The 18,809-nt window shown below is 39.9% G+C and overlaps 1 protein-coding gene across 10 annotated transcripts in view; it reads right to left on the bottom strand.

Annotated features, from left to right (window-relative positions):
• Nucleotides 1–18,809, bottom strand: part of cadpsb (Ca2+-dependent activator protein for secretion b) — a 68,422-nt gene that overhangs the window by 22,566 nt on the left and 27,047 nt on the right. For 6 of the 10 annotated variants that reach the window (XM_035952858.2, XM_035952860.2, XM_055010688.1 and 3 more), the window contains exons 4-12: nt 15,380–15,460; nt 14,826–15,059; nt 11,570–11,691; nt 7,781–7,892; nt 6,224–6,363; nt 5,770–5,836; nt 5,279–5,387; nt 4,978–5,190; nt 2,293–2,304 (exon numbers count right to left, since the gene is read on the bottom strand). In XM_035952858.2, coding sequence (XP_035808751.1) covers nt 2,293–2,304; nt 4,978–5,190; nt 5,279–5,387; nt 5,770–5,836; nt 6,224–6,363; nt 7,781–7,892; nt 11,570–11,691; nt 14,826–15,059; nt 15,380–15,460 — 1,090 coding nt within the window. The remainder of the gene's footprint in view (nt 1–2,292; nt 2,305–4,977; nt 5,191–5,278; nt 5,388–5,769; nt 5,837–6,223; nt 6,364–7,780; nt 7,893–11,569; nt 11,692–14,825; nt 15,060–15,379; nt 15,461–18,809) is intronic. The other 4 variants (XM_055010687.1, XM_035952861.2, XM_055010690.1 and 1 more) reach the window with 1 other exon arrangement.

The raw sequence follows: 18,809 nt of genomic DNA, 5'->3' as shown, positions 1-18,809 counted from the left end.
GAAACTTAGAAAACATGGCTTATGAAATCAATGGTGGAATAATCAGGGTTTTTTTTATTCAAGAAGAAACATCGACTAAATGGATGATCATTTCTGCTCTGTAAATATTTAGCTGTCAAAGAGAAAATGGCAAAGTGATGGGGACAAGGATGATTCAAAATAGATAAGAGGCGCAGTCGTGTCCTCTGTGTGACTGACAGGTGTCGTGTCCAAGAGATGCTGACATGAGTGATGATGATTTGAGGGTGGGTGTAGGGAGTGGAGGCCTGATCTTGGTAGGGCAGGACCGAGATACTGAATAGAGCACAAGTGACATCTGTCAACCTCCAGGTCAGTGAGAAGGAAGAGGAAAAGGGTGTAATGTGGATGCTAAACATTCACTAAAACTCACTAAAATGAAAAACAAGTAACCTACAGAGAGTTACACTTCTCTTTAGCTTATTTTTACTCCAATCTGAGAGAGTTAAAACCTGTGAGACGACAAGTAAAATGTGGATGATGACAAAAAAAATAAGAGACTGAGAGGAAGAAGCGGGACAAAACAGGTACAGTAGGTCATAATGTAGAAAAAGGTTGGACATGGGAAGTCTACAAACACTGAGAGGCGTAAGTGAATAGCATCAGAGGGGAACCAGTGCTGGATGAGAGATGGTGACAGGATGGGGTAAAAGGGATTTGGTTGCTAGTACAACCTTTAAGTGGGACAATAAGACAGAGGTCAGACAAGTGTTGGTGGAAAGTGATGACAGCGGAAATAAGATTCACTCCGGGACACTTAAGAAAGGAAGTCATGTCGTGGAGGAGAGTTAGAACAGTGAGAAAACATCCAAAGAGTGAACAGATGGCGCCTGGGGCTGGACTGTGAGACACAGTGAGTGGGCTTTATATTCCTTTGGCTGCTTTAACTGAGGAAATGGAATTTAAGTACAGAATACACTCAATACTACAGTAACATTACCATAACTTCCAGTATTGTGTTGACTTCAACCATGAATAAAATGACCAGATCACCAAAGTTAAAATATGAGAGTACTTTTGCATACATTTATAAATCATCACATGCTGGAGAACAGTGTGAATTTTCATTAAGCTTTTAAATGTCATGCACATCTGCAGACCCATTTTCAAATTTGCATTTTTATCCTTTTTTTTTGGCATTCCTTTTTTTTTTCTTCTCTACGCATTTGCAAGTTGACAATACTTGAATATGTTGCAGTGTATTCATGATCTCTACAGAGCACACTAACAGGCATACCACTACCGGAGAACTCTAATAGGGTAGCAATACAATTTGGTGCAAGTACATGGGTAAATAGCATGAAGCCGACAGAGGCAAAACTTGTATCATTCTCTGGGAGATGGGGGGAAATGAATGAAAACTCCTGTATTTATACAAAAGTATGAACACATGACACAGGTGTTCTCCTATTCAGGCAAACAAGGGCAGTCAAAAGAAATCAAAATGAGATCTCTCCTTTCTGGAGGTGTGGAACCGGTCTAGCCTCTATCTACAGGCCCATCTACTATAGGAGGAAGGAGGGGGGAGGGGTCCGGAGTATTTTATCGTAAGAAGGGGCGGCATTAGCTACTCCTTGTCTTTGGCATTCAGAATACTCCGCATACATATTTGCCAACTCTCATCAAGAAAAGTTCAAAGAAAAAGAATTAAAAGCAATTGAGCCCTCTGAAGTAAAGCTTGATCAACATAAACACTCATGCATCAAATATAATGTTGGAAAAATAACTCCATCGCAGACTGCCATCGGAATTCACAATTTATCTACTTTTTTTAATCGTTAAATGAATGCATATAAAGATGTAATATTTTCTAGGTTTCATTTAACTGCTATAAAACAGTTTGTTTGCAGCTAAATTATTAATAGTAAATTTACATGTTCTTTCTCACAGCATAATATTTTGCTCATTCTGTTCTAATACTGTGCCACATTTTATCTGCTTTGCTTTACTCTGAGGGGTCCAGTCACCAATAAGAATAAAGAGAGAAGGCAATTATGCAGAAACAACTATAATATCAACTTTAACCATTACTGAGCCAAATAATAAGTTCTTAGAATAAAATACATGCATCCTATACTGGCACGAATGGATGCTTATATTCTGATCCTCGCAGTAGAGGTCATAAAAAACAAAAAAAAGTAATCAACTAATATCTAAGACATGAAGCGAGACGTGAAAAAGGAGAAGAGGGGAGAGAAGAGAGAAAGAACGTTGCATTTGTCAGATAATCGGCGGGGATTATCTGAGCTGTGCCGGCTACAGGGAAGCACTTACCCTTGAGTCCAGCTAGAAGACAGCAGGGTAAGAAGGGACAAACCAGAATAACATAAAGACTAGCAACAAGGCTGGAGGAGAGCAATCACGAGACCCTGACCTAGCAGCTGCATTACTCAAGAAGGGTCCAGGCAAAGCATGAAGAAGAAAACACAACTCAAAAACAACAACCTATACCAACATGATAGTTTGTGGGTGGTGGTGTGTGAGTACATGTGAGGATATGTGAACAACAGATGCTGAGGCATATTAGAGAGAAGAAGAGGAAGACAGAGAGAGAGAGAGAGAAAGAAACAGAAAGAGGGAAGAGACAGAGGGAGGAAGACAGAGTTTACGATCCTCATCACTCCACTGCAGTTTATTTATTCTGGATTACGGACGAGTACTTAAGGAGTTGAGAGCCACACGTTAAGTACTGTCACTCTGTGGAGCTGCAGATCAAACACAAGGCTTACTTTTAAGGGACATTGGCAAACACATACACCTACACAGTGAAGTAACCCCCAACAGGCAGTTCTATGTGCAAAAGATGCCGTGTCTTTCTTTATACATATATTTTTAAAAAGAAAAGAGACTATGAAGGTCCTGGAAAGGTTGCAAGAGAGATCATTTAAGGGTGAGATATTGCAAAACAATCTTAGCAATAAATTTAAGCAGACTTTAAAGGAACACTCCGCTGATTTTCCCCTTTGCTGCATTTTACATTTTAAGATTGTGGGGCAGTTTTTCTATCTCAGCCAAACATACTAACTTTGTTGTGGGAATGAGATATTTTGTCATATTTTGTTTGGATGGAAACACACCGCATGAAATTAGTTGATATACTCTCTCCAGTTGCTCTTGAGCAGCTTTGTAAGTCAGGAAATTAACCGTTAATGTCAGCAGGATTAACTTATAACGTTACTAAGGTCTGGATTTTAAAGATGTGGATATTTACCAAGCAAATGAAAAGGATTTCTTGACTCAGTCGCTTTAAAGGTGACTTCTTTTTTAAATAAAATGTATCTTAAATATTATGAAATGCACTTAATTACTGGAGTGCCCCTTTAAGCCATCTTTGGAGTATTTCATATGACATCCTCAAACTGTACATTATATTTATTATATGTAAAATCCAGTGAAACACAATAAAGTCTGCCCATATTTAATAGAACACTTATGTGATGTGCATTAAACCACTCTGTAGTATGAATCTGGTCGACTATGTGCAGTGCAGCTCAGAACCTTCATAGGACTCTAGTTTGTTTTTATCCGTCCATCCACTGCAGCAGAGTCAGGAGGGCTGTGTATGTTATGGTCCCAGTGCCATTCAAGACCACCAGGGGGTGAAACATGTACGCGTGGTGTGCCACAATGTTTCAGGGAGGGGGAGGAGGTCTGTGCCACTGTGAGGAGGCTTTGAATGGCAACAGCTGGCATCAGAGGAGTCAACTAACCACAAGAACGACCACATACTGGACAAAGAAACCAATGGAGAAACAACATAGAATTTTATGTGATAGGATTCTGAGTAACTGACCCAATTCATGTCTTCTGATATGTTGAAGAAAGAGTGGAATAAAAGTGGGGCTTTTTACGTTTATTACAACTAATATCATTGCAACCCTGTCCGTTAAATATTTGTATCGAAGGCCAATTGTTTTTTCTGAATTCCTTGTAGGAGAAAAAATAAAAATCTTTATTCACTACGGTTGAAAAAGAAATCATTCTGAGCCTATGGAGTCAAAAGATGCACACAAAAAGTCATGTTTTGTTCTGAATAGCAGGATCTATTATTGTGAATTGTTAAGCAGTATGTGACATTAAGATCAGTAAGGTCTACGTGAGACACGGTAATTTAAAGTTTTGGACTAGATTAACAAGAAAATCATTGACAGTATAGGTCAAAGTCAACTTGGGGACATACAGATTGTGTGAAGAAAAATGTTGCTGGTTGAATTTGTGGTGACAAAAATTCTAAATTTTTTTTTCCCTTCTTTAATGAGGAGGGGACACAAGAGACGGTTACAACAGAACTTGGTACAGATGCCACACTACTGTAGACAGTCTTACCTTCACTTTGCTACCTGACCTGTGGACTGCTTAGAGGTGCAAGTACAGTGACAGATTTGTTAAAACTTTAGACATGTCTGGCTTTAGCCATCACTCAGTGACAAGAGAACCATTTGAGAACCTGTCTCAGAACCACAGCTGGCTTTCACAGCTGCCCTCTAGAGTCTAGACTGGATTAAAACAGGCCTTCGGTTCGGACAGGAGCAGCACACCCAGGCACTGTCAGTCTGAATTCAACCCCAGCAGGCTTGAATGTTCAAATCTTATGTGTAGTGAGCTGTTCAATTTTTTTTTTTTTTTTTTTTTTTTACACAAACTTTGCAAGTCATATCGTGCTTCCGTATTTTTAACAGGTTGGTTGTTCCTTGTGAGCAGATCGATGGAATAGCATGGAATTGCACCTTTAAACACTGTGGGAGTGGTGACAATGAGTGGAAGTCCATCAGATGCTGGAGGGATCTGTGAGAGTTGGATGCATGTGTGTGCGTGCTTGTGTGTTAGTTCTACCAGCACGTTTTGTGACTGCAGTGTGGAGCGCATGGCGTGAGACATTTATGGGTTAGAGCTTTCGCTGCTTTGTGGATGGAAACTGCTTTCTGCTTAAGTGACCATGTTGTGTTTCAGGCTACTTACAGAACTGAGAAATGGGGGCGTCCATTTGGGCTGAGGCACCCCCTTTGGAGTTTAGCTTCTGCACCTGAGTGGGTGGGACGGGCTTGTGGGACTGGCCAGTGGCACGATACATGGCCTGGACCCACAGGATGCGGTCCTGCTCATCGTCGCTGGCAAAGATCACAGTGTCGCCTTCTTTCACTGCATTGAAGAAAGCCCTGCCACCATCCAAGCCTGAGACAAGATCAAGTAGTCAGATATTTTTACTGTGTGTACACAGCAAGTGTCTGCAGTTTTATCATGTGTTGGTGTTTCTTCTGACCTGACTGGGGGTCACTGTAGTCCACAGTATACCCGTCCAGCTGGAGAAGCTCTTGTGGTTCTGATTTTTTCTCTCTGTAGCTGCACATTGCAAAAGTGTACTGACTCACCTGCAAGAAAAAAGGATTAGCAATCACTCCAACCAGCCATAAAAAAATTATTGAATTCTGCAGTCTTTGAATAATGAAACTTAAAGTAACAGTCAATGATTTTTAAAGACTGTCTACACATTTCATTAAATTTCATCTTTCTCAGCATATAGAGTGTAATATAAAGCAACCATACGGTCTATAGCATGAGTACTAAAACGTGCAGTGAGAGCAAATATTCTTTTTCTCCTTGATATGCGCTCAATATCGTAACTCAGTAAAACTCAAAGGAATCTTTTAAGCCAACTCTTGGGCTAAAAATCCTACCAGCAGTGTCCTCAACTAAAAGGGTCACCGCTGCTTTAATATGGCTGAACACAGTTTTATGGTAATAAAATCCCACCTGCACGAGGACAAAGAAACGCTTCTTCCAACGCTTCCAAACATTCTTTCCAAAAGCCCACAGATACCTGTCAAAACATTGTTCACACCCAGTGATAAAATGCAGTAAACATGTCAGAATGGCCACAAATAGTGAAAATCTGAAAACACAGTTCATTATATCTGATTCAGAGACGAGGAACGTTGATGCAAATTCCTTCGACGGGCGGCATAATGGTTACATAAATGAATAATGTTGCTGCCAATGTCTTGAGTGCACCTTCTGCTACTAAAAATGAAACTACACACTAGTATCCACCAGGGGGAGTAGTGCACTTCACAGTATTTTTCCATGGTACGTGAATAGAAATGAGGCCAAGGAGCTGAGAGGGTTGGAGTTCCATAGGAAAGACATGGGAAAATGAAAAGCACATAAGAGCATCACTGCATATCTCGCTGAGCAGTGGATCTCTTACCCGCAGTGTTTCATGTTCTGTGGTTTGTCCATACGTATGGCCAGTTTGATCTTGAGATCTTGGTCAGGGCAAGCCTTGGTCACAGTCATCTTATGGAGCTCTGACTGTTTGGGGCTGTTGGGAGTTGGGTGGAGGACGACCTGCACTCAAAACAAAAAAAAAAGAGAGATCACAAAACGCAATAATTACTAGCTCTGATATCCAGGTTGGAAATCTTTGATCTCACTCTGCAGCACTAATCAGTGTGTTTTTAAGGAGTGAACTGATTATGTATGTGGTTTTTTCCCACAAGTGAAATAATAAAGTGAGTCACGGTGGAGAAACAGAACAGTGCTTTGCTCTGTCTCCCCGAAGAGGAGTCCTAATCTCTCTTTGCTGAGTTAAAGAGCTTTGAGGAAGCCTGCTTTCCTGCCAACTCTGCTGCAGTGGGAGATCAAAGAGCCTTGTCACAGCCAAGGTCACTGCCACCACAGGGATGTCTGAGGCGCCGCTGCCCCAACGCAAACCTGAAACACCACCTTCCTTAACTGTATATCACATTAACATCCTGATAAGAGGGTGAAAAAACTCGGGCTAGAGAACTGATTCATGTTTCTGCTCTGTCTACATTTGATTCGCTTGTCGGTAGAGATTTAAAGAGCAGCTTGCAGGTTGAATTTTTCCATTTCATTTCATTTCAGCTGATATTTCTTGAAGATGATCGTTTGAAAAGTTAATGCATGGATGTGAAAGTTTAATGAGACTTAAAGGCAGATATGAAAAGAGATGAAAAGTATGCATATTGAGCAGCGTTCTCGTTTTCCCCCACCACATGTCAGGCTTCTAACACATAAAGAAGTTGTCTCTGCCATAAGTGCAGCAGTAGGTGGTAGTGAGTCTAAGCAATTATGATGTAGTGAGTTGGTCTGTTTTGCTTGTTGTTTTTTTTTTTTTTGGCATTTCACGATTTTTCATTCGTTTTTTCATGGTCAAGTATAGTGTTTGCGCAAGTTGCACTTCTTCCAGCCTACTGTTAACAAAAGTGCAGCAGCATGATTCAGGTGAGTGCTGGTCAAACACAAGTGTTAGCTAGCAGCACACACACACACACACACACACACACACACACACACACACACACACACACAGACAATGTGCCGTTGGATCCCCCAGCATGTTCAAAAATGCTCCAAAAAAAATCAAAATCCAGTGGGACCAGAGCTGAGCTTTAATGTGCGCCTCAGATTTTCTCATTTTGACATCTATCTAATGCTTAGCTGTCACAAAAACAAAATAACAAAAGGTTATTTCTGAACCACAGTGAAGTGACAGCACACTGACGACTCTTTTGAGCTTATTACAGCTGCACAGAACTTCAACCGAAACAAAGCTGAATATTTTCGACACAAAAAAAATGCTTTGACTGGCCGTGTGTGTGTGTTTCTGTGTGTGTCCTCCAGTTGTAATTTATGCAAAATACAAGTGTGGTGTTCATTTATGTGATGTGTCATTACAGTGCTCTCGTAGCTGCGTCGAGTGGCTGTGCGGTGGCGAAAATGCAAATGAAAGAAGTGTTACCCTGCCCAGTTCTTTGTCCTCCAGTGCCAGCACTCCTGTACTCTCTGTAAACAGTTTCACCTTGACAGCAGGGAGAGGGTGTGTGGTGGTGAAGTCCCCTTGGGTCCCCCAGCTGAAAGGCACAACAAAAGACACTCCAGAGGTTAGCTACCATGACAGCACGATAGAGCAGTGATCCCACACAATGACTTCATCTCCAACAGTCGTCGCTTTCAACTTAAATAAAAGCCGCTTGAGGAGAGCCTTCATCTCCATCTCAACCCTCTACATCTAAATCATATGGAAAAATGTCAGTCAACATTTTCAAATCGACTATTTATACAGCAATGAAAGACATAAAATCCCTATTTTATGTGAAAACAGACTTGAAACAGCAGCGTTTGGGCAACTGGGACACAAATATACAACAGAGGAGAGACAACACATTGTTTGTAGACACACACCCCTCTATCAAGGAAGGAAGATGATGAAGGACTGATTGGAAGTCTTTTTTTCAAAGAAGCAATACTGCAGAAAAACACAGTACGTCAAAGTCAAGATGAAACCACAGAAAAAAACACACGCACACACGCTTTAGTTCTCTTTGTCAATGTCACTTTTTAAAATGCATTTCTTATACTTATATACCAGACATCTTTAAAGCTGCATAGACAAGATTTTTATATAACAAAACACACATATTATCAGCCACGATTATAACAGAGAGCAGCAGTCAGACGCCACAGACCAAAATGAGCTTCTGTTGTCAAGTTTCTTATCTTCATTTAACCCCCAACGCAGGAATGTCCCAAAAGCAACACAAAACATGGATGGGATACACAAGTAGCATGAAAATGTATGAAAACTGCATTTGAAGCAGATGAGAAGGAAAATAAAATCTATTATTGAGAACCAAGTGTAATGAGACACAAAATAGAAGCAAAATGTATAATGTATAATAAGCTCACATTCACACTGCGAGAGAGTTAAGAGCTTCTCTAGTCCAGATGGCCTGCATGCCTTTGTACTTGGGGAAGAAATTAAAGCACCTGCAGGATGCACAAACATGGGGAGAGCCAGACTCAGACAAAAAAAGAAAGGACCAGCTGCAAAATAAGACTGCACTTATAGGTTAAAACTTCTTTTCACGTCTGCTTTAATTTATACGGCCTAACGAAATCCCATTCGGTGTAAAAGTGACGTCTCATGTTCAGCAGATGCCGTTATGAGTCTTGTATCTGCGTCTGTCAGATCAGCTGGGTGTCTTCTAAAGTTAGTCTCTTTAGAACAAAGTTCCTTTTTGTGTCTACACAGTGTTTCTTTGCAGAACTGCAGCAGAGGGAGTGAAACAGAATATAATATAGACAGAAAAACAGAAAATCTGGTACTAAAAAAGACAAAAACTTCAGAAGAGACCTACTTCATGAGTCTAACGCAGACTGCTGAAACCTCATCTAAGTTTTGTTGACCTTGAATTTTGGCACAGAAATAGATTTTGTCCCCCTTCTCTTGATGTTGGAATTGCTTTACAGGTTTCAGAACAAACAATTTGCAAGTTAAATTTGATTAAATTCACATCCTTTACATAAGTAGCAGTTCAGAGAAAGAAAAAGCTGGGGAGGTAAAGTTAGAAATAAGCAAGTTTACTAGGCAGTTTTGGAGTAGTCTTGTTAAAAAACCTGTCTTTTAGCAGCAAACCCCTTATGACTGAATCTCATCACCAGCTGTGCCTTCACAAAGTAAACGGATTACAAGGAGCAAAAAACACAAGGAGAATACAAGTTGCTGTAATCATGCTACACAACATATATGAGCTTGTGTTGCCTCTCATTTCCATCTGCAGCTGCCAACGTGCTGTGCTGCTTTATGTAGCCTTAGCTATGTAATATACTAGATGCCTGGATTCTCGCTCTGCAGTGAGGTATGGAGAAAGTGGTGTCAGTTTCCAGAATTGGAAAGCAGTGTTTCTTATGAGCATTTCTAACATTTATAATTAATCGCTACTTCATGTAACAAAGATGTTGCAGCTGCAGCATGTTCAGGAGGAGCAGAGAAGCTGCTGACTGACAGCGAGGAGTCAGCGGCAAGCTGTGTTGATTTCACATGGAACCATTGTGCTGGCATGAAGGTGACCTTGTGGCTCAATCTAAGGTCTATTAATGGAGCTGCGGCTCTTTCTCCAAAACATATGAAACCCCGTGTACTCTCAAGTGGGTCAAATGAAAAAATAAACAGCAGAACGACTAGACGATAACGTTAACTACATCGGCCCCTTAATCGATTCATCAGAGTTCAATGTAAAATCATTATAATAAGCTGAATGTCAGTAGAAGCGCACGACTGCTGAACACATCCAATTACTGTATGCAAATAACCTGCAGCAGTCTGTACATTAATACATTTATCTCATGTGTGTTTGTGTGTCTTTTTAGCGTGTGTACATGTGTGTAATAACACAGTCCTGTTTCCACCACTTTAGAGTGATCACATTTTCTAACCCTAACTACAACCTAAACCCAGCCACACCTTAAACCACATCTTCACCTTAAAATTTACATTTATAAATGCACACAAAATGTGATGTATAAAAGGATAAATGTCCGCACAATATGTGTAATACAAGTACACACAGACGCACACACACATTACCCTTGCCTTGTTCTCGTCTAATCCCCTCCCTCATTCATGTCCCTCCATCTCTCTCATACTCTCTTCATAAAATGGCTCTTGAATTAGGGAGATCAGAAGAAGACATTTGGGCCTTAAATAGCTCATATTTGCATGAATGTTTCATGGACATTTCCTCTTGTATCCTCCACTGTGTAAAAATGATTAATTAGATGAAAATATGGCAGATATATTTAGCAAAAGGTATATTTTTCTTCACCACCATCATTGTCATAAATAGGGTCTAAAATGGCATAACAAGAAGCGAGATATCCAAATAATTCACGATATCTGTGAACAGTAAGAGCTTTGAGAAGAAGGAAGATACATACAAGCTTCCTGGTTTTGTTTTGTGGCTGACATACTGTGGGATTACACTGAGAGTTTTGATACCTTGATGGAATGAGTCAGAAATCAACCTGGTCAAAAAGGTTTTGGCTTCAGCTGTGAATCATAAATGACTCAAGCAGCTTTTACACAACAGAGACATTAAAGGTTTTTATTTCCCCAAAGATGTAGGGATTTGATGTTAATACTCATCCCACCTATATTTCACTAGGGGTATATGCATTTTTCAAGTAGAGATGCGCTTTGCATGACAAGGCGACCAGATTCTGCCGTTCTAGATCTAACACTTGATACATTTCAAGTTTTGCTAAAGTGTACAGCCCCATTTCCTTTAAATTGCAGCCATTTGCATACAAAATGCTTTTAAGAGGGAATGAGGCATCAGAGAACACTAACAGGAGGACTGGAAATGTGTCCTTACAACTAAGAAGCCCCTGAGATGTGGGAGAGTTTGGCAGCTCGGCTTACTGTAAGTACTGTAAGCCACTTCATTTTTCCCTGTGTGATGCAGTAGGACTCTTAGATTACGCTTCCTCTTATCCTTACATAATCTTAATTACAATGCTCAAAACTGTCGTTGGCTTATCTACAGGAAACAACAACTTTTCATTAAGGTCTATCTTCCTTGAAAGGCTCACCAGAGGTTTGTTTTCAATCTTTACAATAGTTCCAAAGCTGTGTTAGGTTTAGAAAGTGTTTGAATGCGAATTCTACAAACAACGGGGTGTAGACAAAAGTCTACACTTACATAAATGCATGTGAAAAACAAATGTGCATGTGTGCTCCGGTTCTTACGTTGGCTTGGATGCCTCTGCTTGGTCGGTCTGGAGTTTCTCGCCTCCCTCCACCTCCATGGTGCAGTAAACAATCCTGTTGGGAGCCAGAGATTTCAGCCCCTGCACTTCCATGATGACCACCTGGGAAGCACAGATACCTCAGTGAAGGTTGCAGACAAGAAGTGAGTCATCTCTTGAAGGAGGTTAGAGAGCAAAAGGGTCAACAGCAGATGAGCAGGCAGCAAATCCATCTAGTTTGCTATTTTAGAAATACTATCACAGCCAGAACGACTATTTACATTTGTAGCCGGTGCCTCCATTGTACTAAAATGTAGATTTTAGCTGATGTTCAGCTGGAACAGCCCATAAAAATTACAGCTATCCTTCCTGTAAAGCACAACTCTATCATTGAAACTGCTTGTAGGCATAATCTACCTCATCAAGTCTTATATCCAGTCTTTAATAGCTCAGCGAATATAATATAGCACTAACACTGCCAGGGGTAACTGTTATATTGCAACCGTGAATTCCAAATGGGACAAAGGCAGAAATATGTGCTGTCAGGATAAGAGTCCACTTTGAATGAAAGTATTCTATTCTTAGTATTCTTAGTCCATCACAGGGCTAACAGAGATACACACAGCCGTGCAGCCTCACAGTTATACCTGCGGCAAATTTAGAGGCTCCAGTTAACCTAAGTATGTCTCTGTGAAAAGAAAGCACCCACAGAATCCAACCCAGAACCTTCTAGCTGAGGGGACTACACTCACCAGCCCCTTTATTAGGTACACCTGTTCAATTGCTTTTTAACACAAATAACTAATCAGCCAGTCACATAGCCGCAACTCAATGCATTTAGGTATGTAGACGTGGTCAAGACAACTTGCTGAAGTTCAAACCGAGCATCAGAATGGGGAAGAAAGGGGACTTAAGTGACTTTGAACATGGCATGGTTGCTGATGCCAGACGGGCTGGTCTGAGTATTTCAGAATCTGCTGATCTACTGGGATTTTCAACGGAATAGGAGATTCTCATCATGGATGTGCAGCTCACAAATGTGCAGCAATTGTGTGATGCTATCATGTCAATATGGACCAAAATCTCTGAGGAATGTTTCCAATGCCTTGTTGAAAGTATGACATAAAGAATTAAGGCAGTTCTGAAGGCAAAAGGGGGTCCAACAATTTACTAGCAAGCTGTACCTAATAAAGTGGCCAGTGAGTGTATAACAGCCATTTCACCACCGTGCTGCCTTAAACTGGATTTTGTTTTATGCATCTTTTGTCCCTTTGACTTTTTCTTCAGTTTTGTCCACTCAATTTTATCATTTTTTGTAACTCTGGAACCATGTGCCTTCTTGGCCATGTCTCCCTCGAAAAAGAGGTTTATAATCTCAAAGGGCTTCCTGCTTAAATACAGTTTACAACAGAAGTGACTGCACCCCTGTACAATATCACTTACATGTCAAAAAAATCAAAACTGATCCTTGAAGCCATAGACAGAGCACTCCTTGAAAAATCTACCTCTGAAAAACAAATAAGCAAACGCTTCTGACTTGGAACAATAATTATGTATGGGAATAACAGCTTCTTTGACAGCTCAGACATTGAGAAGGACATTGTATGATATAAACCTCTATGAATGCTGTCCATGAAATAAACCTTTGTTCGTGCCTTTGCTACAATGTATGAACAGAAGCCTGGCAAAGTTTGGGAGCACACTGTTTGGTTAGATGAGAGCAAGATAAATTTGATCAGCCCAGATGGAGTACAGTGTGTTTGATGTGAACCTGGCTGGGACTCGCACAGTGAATGCATAGTCCTGACAGTGAAGCACAGCGGTGGGAGTGTGATGATTTGAGGCTGCATGAGTGCAAAACTGTTTGAGAGATGACATTTATAAATGACACCGTTAATGGCTGTGGATATATCAAAAATACTGGCTGAATTTTCCTTCATGGTAATGATCCAAATTACACTGAGACGACCAAATGTGCTGCCTGATTTGAACCCAATAGAATCCAAAGTATCCATATCTAACATTAATTTACAACTTATCAAAGATAAGCTGTTGCAATGAAAACACAACAAAAATATATTTTTTCACTGTACAAATATCATACAGGACAATAAGTATATCAGCATCACCATACTAATATTTCTATGTGGATGCAGTTCAAATGCTATAGGACTAGTTCTATATTTCAGCTGATTCCAGCCAGATTCTCTAACGATAATCCTAGTTGGTTGGTTGGTTAAATATATTCTGTTAGCTTCAGTAGCCAACCTGGAATATGCTTGAGGGTTTACCAGGGAACTGTGTACGTACAAAAATACCTAATTTTACCAAACAATACCTAATTTCAGCATTCAGCCTCTCACAGAGAAGCGCTGTATTCACTTCTGTGTGAACAAACAGAAAAACGAGATCGTATTCTTTGCACATTATGTACTTCCTGCTTCTGAAATAGCACTGCATCATAAGGAGTGAGGTGTGATTGCTCCGCGTTCTGTGGTGAAAGCTCGTCTCAGACAAGCTGATAACAAGATGACTCACATTTCCCGTTAAGGAGCAGGTAAACGGGTTTTTGTGCTGTGTGTGTGTGTGTGCAAGTCTGTTCTTCACATAGCGTCTGTTCAACCCCCTGAACAGGTCTGCTGTCTGTTTCTATACTTAGTCTGGAGCAGACAAGCAGTCAACAACAGTTCTGATTTAAAAGTTCTGGTTGAGGCAGAAGTAGCTTAGCTCTGAGTTTAGACATGACAGATGATAGTGCTTGCATCATTTCTCTATCGTTAGAAATCCAGAAAATAACAATACTACGTCAAAAATATACTCACTTTATATGTTCAAATTCATATATGTTACATGGTATCATCAGGAAAGTGTCTGATTGGTCCTAAATTAATTCTGCATCATGACAATGATTTGGAGCAAACAGCGGCTGTCATAATGAACTGTCTTCAGTGACAAGAACAACATGGACTCCTGCAACAGACGGTACAGTCCCCAGAGAGCCCTGAGCTCAACATCATCAGTCTGAAATTACATACAGAGGACACTTAGACAGCCTCAATCCACAGGGGAACTCAGGAAAGTTCCGCAAGGTGCTTGCAGTTTTTATCTATTTATGTTCTTAGTATTAAATTCACTGATTAATATAAAGTATTCAAGGAATATTTTTTTAAAACAAAAAAGAATTTGCACAGTATGATATGTTAGAATGATCCAAACTTTGTTAATCCATAACTGGCCTCGTTCTTAATGCATAATACCTCCAAGGTGAAGGACAGGACCACATCAGACTTGGACAGTGTGTTCTCGTCCTCCTGGCCCATGTCGATGATGGAGGTATTGTGTCCCCGTTTCAGCTTCTGGAGCTTGAACTCTCCACCTTTGGACACTGGCATGCTCTCCAGATTGGCCATCAGCTGATTCACTGAGGACTTGAGTTCCTCAATGTACATGGCCTCCATCTCTTTAGACACAAACTTGGGGAACTTACCTCCCTGCATGACAAAAAGAGAAAAGACTCAGCAAAGATCCACAGTCAGATATGCATTTCCAAAAATCCTAAAAACATAAAAATAATATTAGTTTAATGAAATTGTATTTGTTTGTTTATACAGATACCTAATTTTATAGCAGCAATGCAGAAAAACCTGTACATTTAGTATGTTCTTTTTATTCTTTGAGACTGTATTCATTATCTATGGATGGCAGTTCATACTATGATGTTTATGTAAGTTCCACCCTTTTAGCGAGATATTAACTACATAACAAAAGCATAATAAAAATAATGTTAGTCATCGCACAGAGCCAGACTTACCCTGGCAATCTGGTCTGCCATCTGAAGACGACCATCCAGCTCTCTTCTGATCTGTGCAGCCTGCTCATCCAGGTTGTCAAGCTATTGATAAACAGAGGGGAGCAGGTCAATTAGATCACATTATGGGAAGTGCAATGCTTTCTCAAATACAAAGGTCAGGAACAAAGGTCACCACGTCTTCCTGCATAATTTATCCCTCCATCAAAGATGAAAAATCCAAGAAATATTTAAATAAAACACACATATTATTTGGATATGTTGCTGTTAGCATTTAGAATGTTTTCCTGATTATTAATGACTAAATACAGAACAATCTGTGAGGATGATGCAAGATCTCAGATCTCTGGTTCAATAGCAACATTTTGTAAGAGTGACTGATTACACACATTCGTTAAAAGTCATTTGAAGGCATCCTATGGAACTATGGAGAAAGCATTGTAAGATTGGGGCCCAGTTTTGCTTGAATCACACGGTTCTTGAATCACACATGACAACTAAAATAGCACATGTGCTCTAACAACCATGCAGGCAATGCAGGAGGCAGAACACACGCAGGCTTTGATTTACATTCAACCATTTAATGGGTTAATGGTGGTCACACACAAAGAAGCATAATAAGGTGCCTTCTATCGCAGTGACAAAGAACACCACAAGCAAGCAAATGTGCAGATGCCTTTGCAAATGTTTTATGAGGAGGATGACGATTTTGACACGTTTATCAGACCTCAAGGGCACATAGTGTAAGAAAAGGATAAAAACTGATGCAGCAGAACAAGAGATATCATCTTTTTTTATTCCATGCATTCTTCTCCCTTGTCAAAACTTGCCATCTGGATTTGATATCGTACAACTTGACCCCCAACAGTTCATCATATGGCCACGTTGTGTTAGTGACAACTAATGTCGCTTCCAACCACTGGCCTTGAGCAGAGATGATAATAAGATCATTTCTTCAACATGTCTACATATAATTTTCATTTCAAACGCCAGTCTTTATTTTTCAGTCACAACAGAAACTGACTCAAGTCTGGTGTCAGATTTTGTGTAGTTCCCTCAGGAGCCGCAAAACACTTCATATTTTTGCATTTCCAGGAACTCTGTTATGTAAAAGCATGACAGTTCATCTCTAGAAAAAAGTGTGAGTTAGAGCTGTAGATTTGAAAGTTGGACTCAAGTTGGACTTGAATCCCAAAAATGAACACTTGCAATGCGAGACATCTCAAGATTCCAAGGCAAATAGATGAGAAGACTTGACTTAGTGAGTCCAGAAAAATTTAAATGTTCCACTGAATGTAGTTTTGTCTTTTGCAGCTATGTCGAATTGTCATGAACAATGACATCACCTTGATGTGAGCTAAATCTCTATAACCTTATGCACACTCTCATCTGCAGCTGCTGGCTCTGGTGGAAAATAAAGAAAACTCAAAATTGAGATGACAGAAATCAGCCTTTCATCGCAAAAGTAATTAGTTCATACGTGAGTAACGCAATAATTTCTCCTCTTCATATTCAGCACATTGCCAATTTTCCTCCCTGCAGCCATGCAAATGATTCTGAAGCACAATTCACTTATTATGCACTTTTTAATAATTAAAAGAACTTTTTTCTTTTGATAAATATCTAATTATATTAATAACAGGTTTTTATTTGCCTGTTGTATTTATCATAAAAACTATAACAAAATATTTAATAGCATAATCTAGTAAAATTTTCAGTATGTTCCCACTGTTTAAATGCAAATGACACAGACATGCTGTTGACAAAGTGCATGTGTGTGAGATGTATTACTGTCTGTAATTTGTATTATGTGTTTTGTCCTGTTTGTCCGGGTAGGCTTGAGTTGTTCTGTCATTGAGTGGAAGTTTTAATTGTGACCTATCAGGCGACTGCAGAGGAAAATTAGCCTTAAGATAACGGTAACATTTATGTTTAATATTATACATGGCTTCTCACAAATAAAATAAAAATTATCTTAATGACTAAAAAGTCTGTGCAATTACTGAACTTTACTAGGAATGGGTAATGTGACTCGGAAACACAGGAAGGACACTGTTGAAGTTGAATTTTAACTTGTTAGTTAAGTTGTACACAGGGCAACATGTCTCTATGTGCACTCATTTAATTATAATTTGCCTTTCAGGGATTTTATTTAAGTTTTTTTGTCCATCGCGAGATAAGCCTTCTGCCCGTCGGTCAATATAGTCTTTGTAACACCAAATTACTAAAGTCAAAGCTGTTACTTTTTATCTTCCTGTGTCCCTCTGACATTTGACATTGTAAACATGTGTTTGGGTCACTGGTTTAACTAAGGCTTTCAGCACCGCTATCCTCACGAACAAAGCTCCACATTACACTGTAAAAACACTACTGTAAAAAAAAATGAGATAAATGCACAACAGCTTTTTACTTTAGCAGTTCACAAGCCAGTTGGCAGAGCTGCCGTGTTGTCAGGAGTCCAAAAACACTTCAGCATGTTAACAGGAGGAGCTGGAGATGAACTGACAACCCTGCATTTAGTGGAAAAGCCTCTCTACCACCTGAAAATACAGTCGGTGTTTCACCATAAAAATATGAGCGACCATGTAAGTCAATTGAAAAGACTTCAAAGCATTTGTTGAAATGTTACATTTTGTTTCTGTACTGATCCTGGTTTGATGTGAGGATGGGAGTGGTGAAATAAACCAGAACCGGTGATGTATTTCTATGCTACAATGTTTCAGACAGAAACTAGTCTTTGGATTTGTAAGTGCCTTTTCAAAGGCATAATGCGTTACCTGGGAGTAACATTCAGAGTGACGAGCAGTGGCTGCAGTCTGAAGTAAATGTGACCATGCAGTCCAAAAGACCCTCATGCAGATGGGTAATTATGGCAAATACAGCAGGGCATACAAAGGCTAATTAGAGCTCCAGCTTGCTCTAACTGACTGCAATCACAGAGGCATAGTGTGGCAGTACACATGAATAGATCAAAATCAAAAGGAAATTCATTTCTCCCACTAGGGAACCATGTCGCCGTCGTCACAGAAACCTTGAATGGACCACAGGCCTTTTTGAAAGTGTTGAGTGTTTCAAATTTCTCCTTTTCCTGTTGATTTCAATCAGCAGAATAAAAAGTTCTAGCCGAGCTGAGGGTGTAGTTAAAATAAAGCTCACACCAATGTCAATGATAAAGCTTTGACTTGAATGAACCATCCACAAGAGTTTTGGCACACGGGGATCAAACCAATGATAATGCAATTTCTTTAAAACATCTGAAAACTGCCTGTATTGGACAATGTTAGCTCTAGGCACAAAAGCCTGACATCTGTTAGCCTAAATTTTGCCCCGGTGTAATGAAAAACAGAAATATTCATGGCTCTCTTACATCAATAATGAATGACCGTTTTATATTAGCTGACACAAGGAAAGAGTGGAGATGGCTGATGTCTCT

This window comes from Amphiprion ocellaris, chromosome 5 (assembly GCF_022539595.1).
Source record: "Amphiprion ocellaris isolate individual 3 ecotype Okinawa chromosome 5, ASM2253959v1, whole genome shotgun sequence".
In the NCBI taxonomy this organism is placed as follows: domain Eukaryota; kingdom Metazoa; phylum Chordata; class Actinopteri; family Pomacentridae; genus Amphiprion; species Amphiprion ocellaris.
The sequence above is the reverse complement of the archived record's forward strand: the minus strand, read 5'-3'. Positions and strand labels throughout refer to the sequence as shown.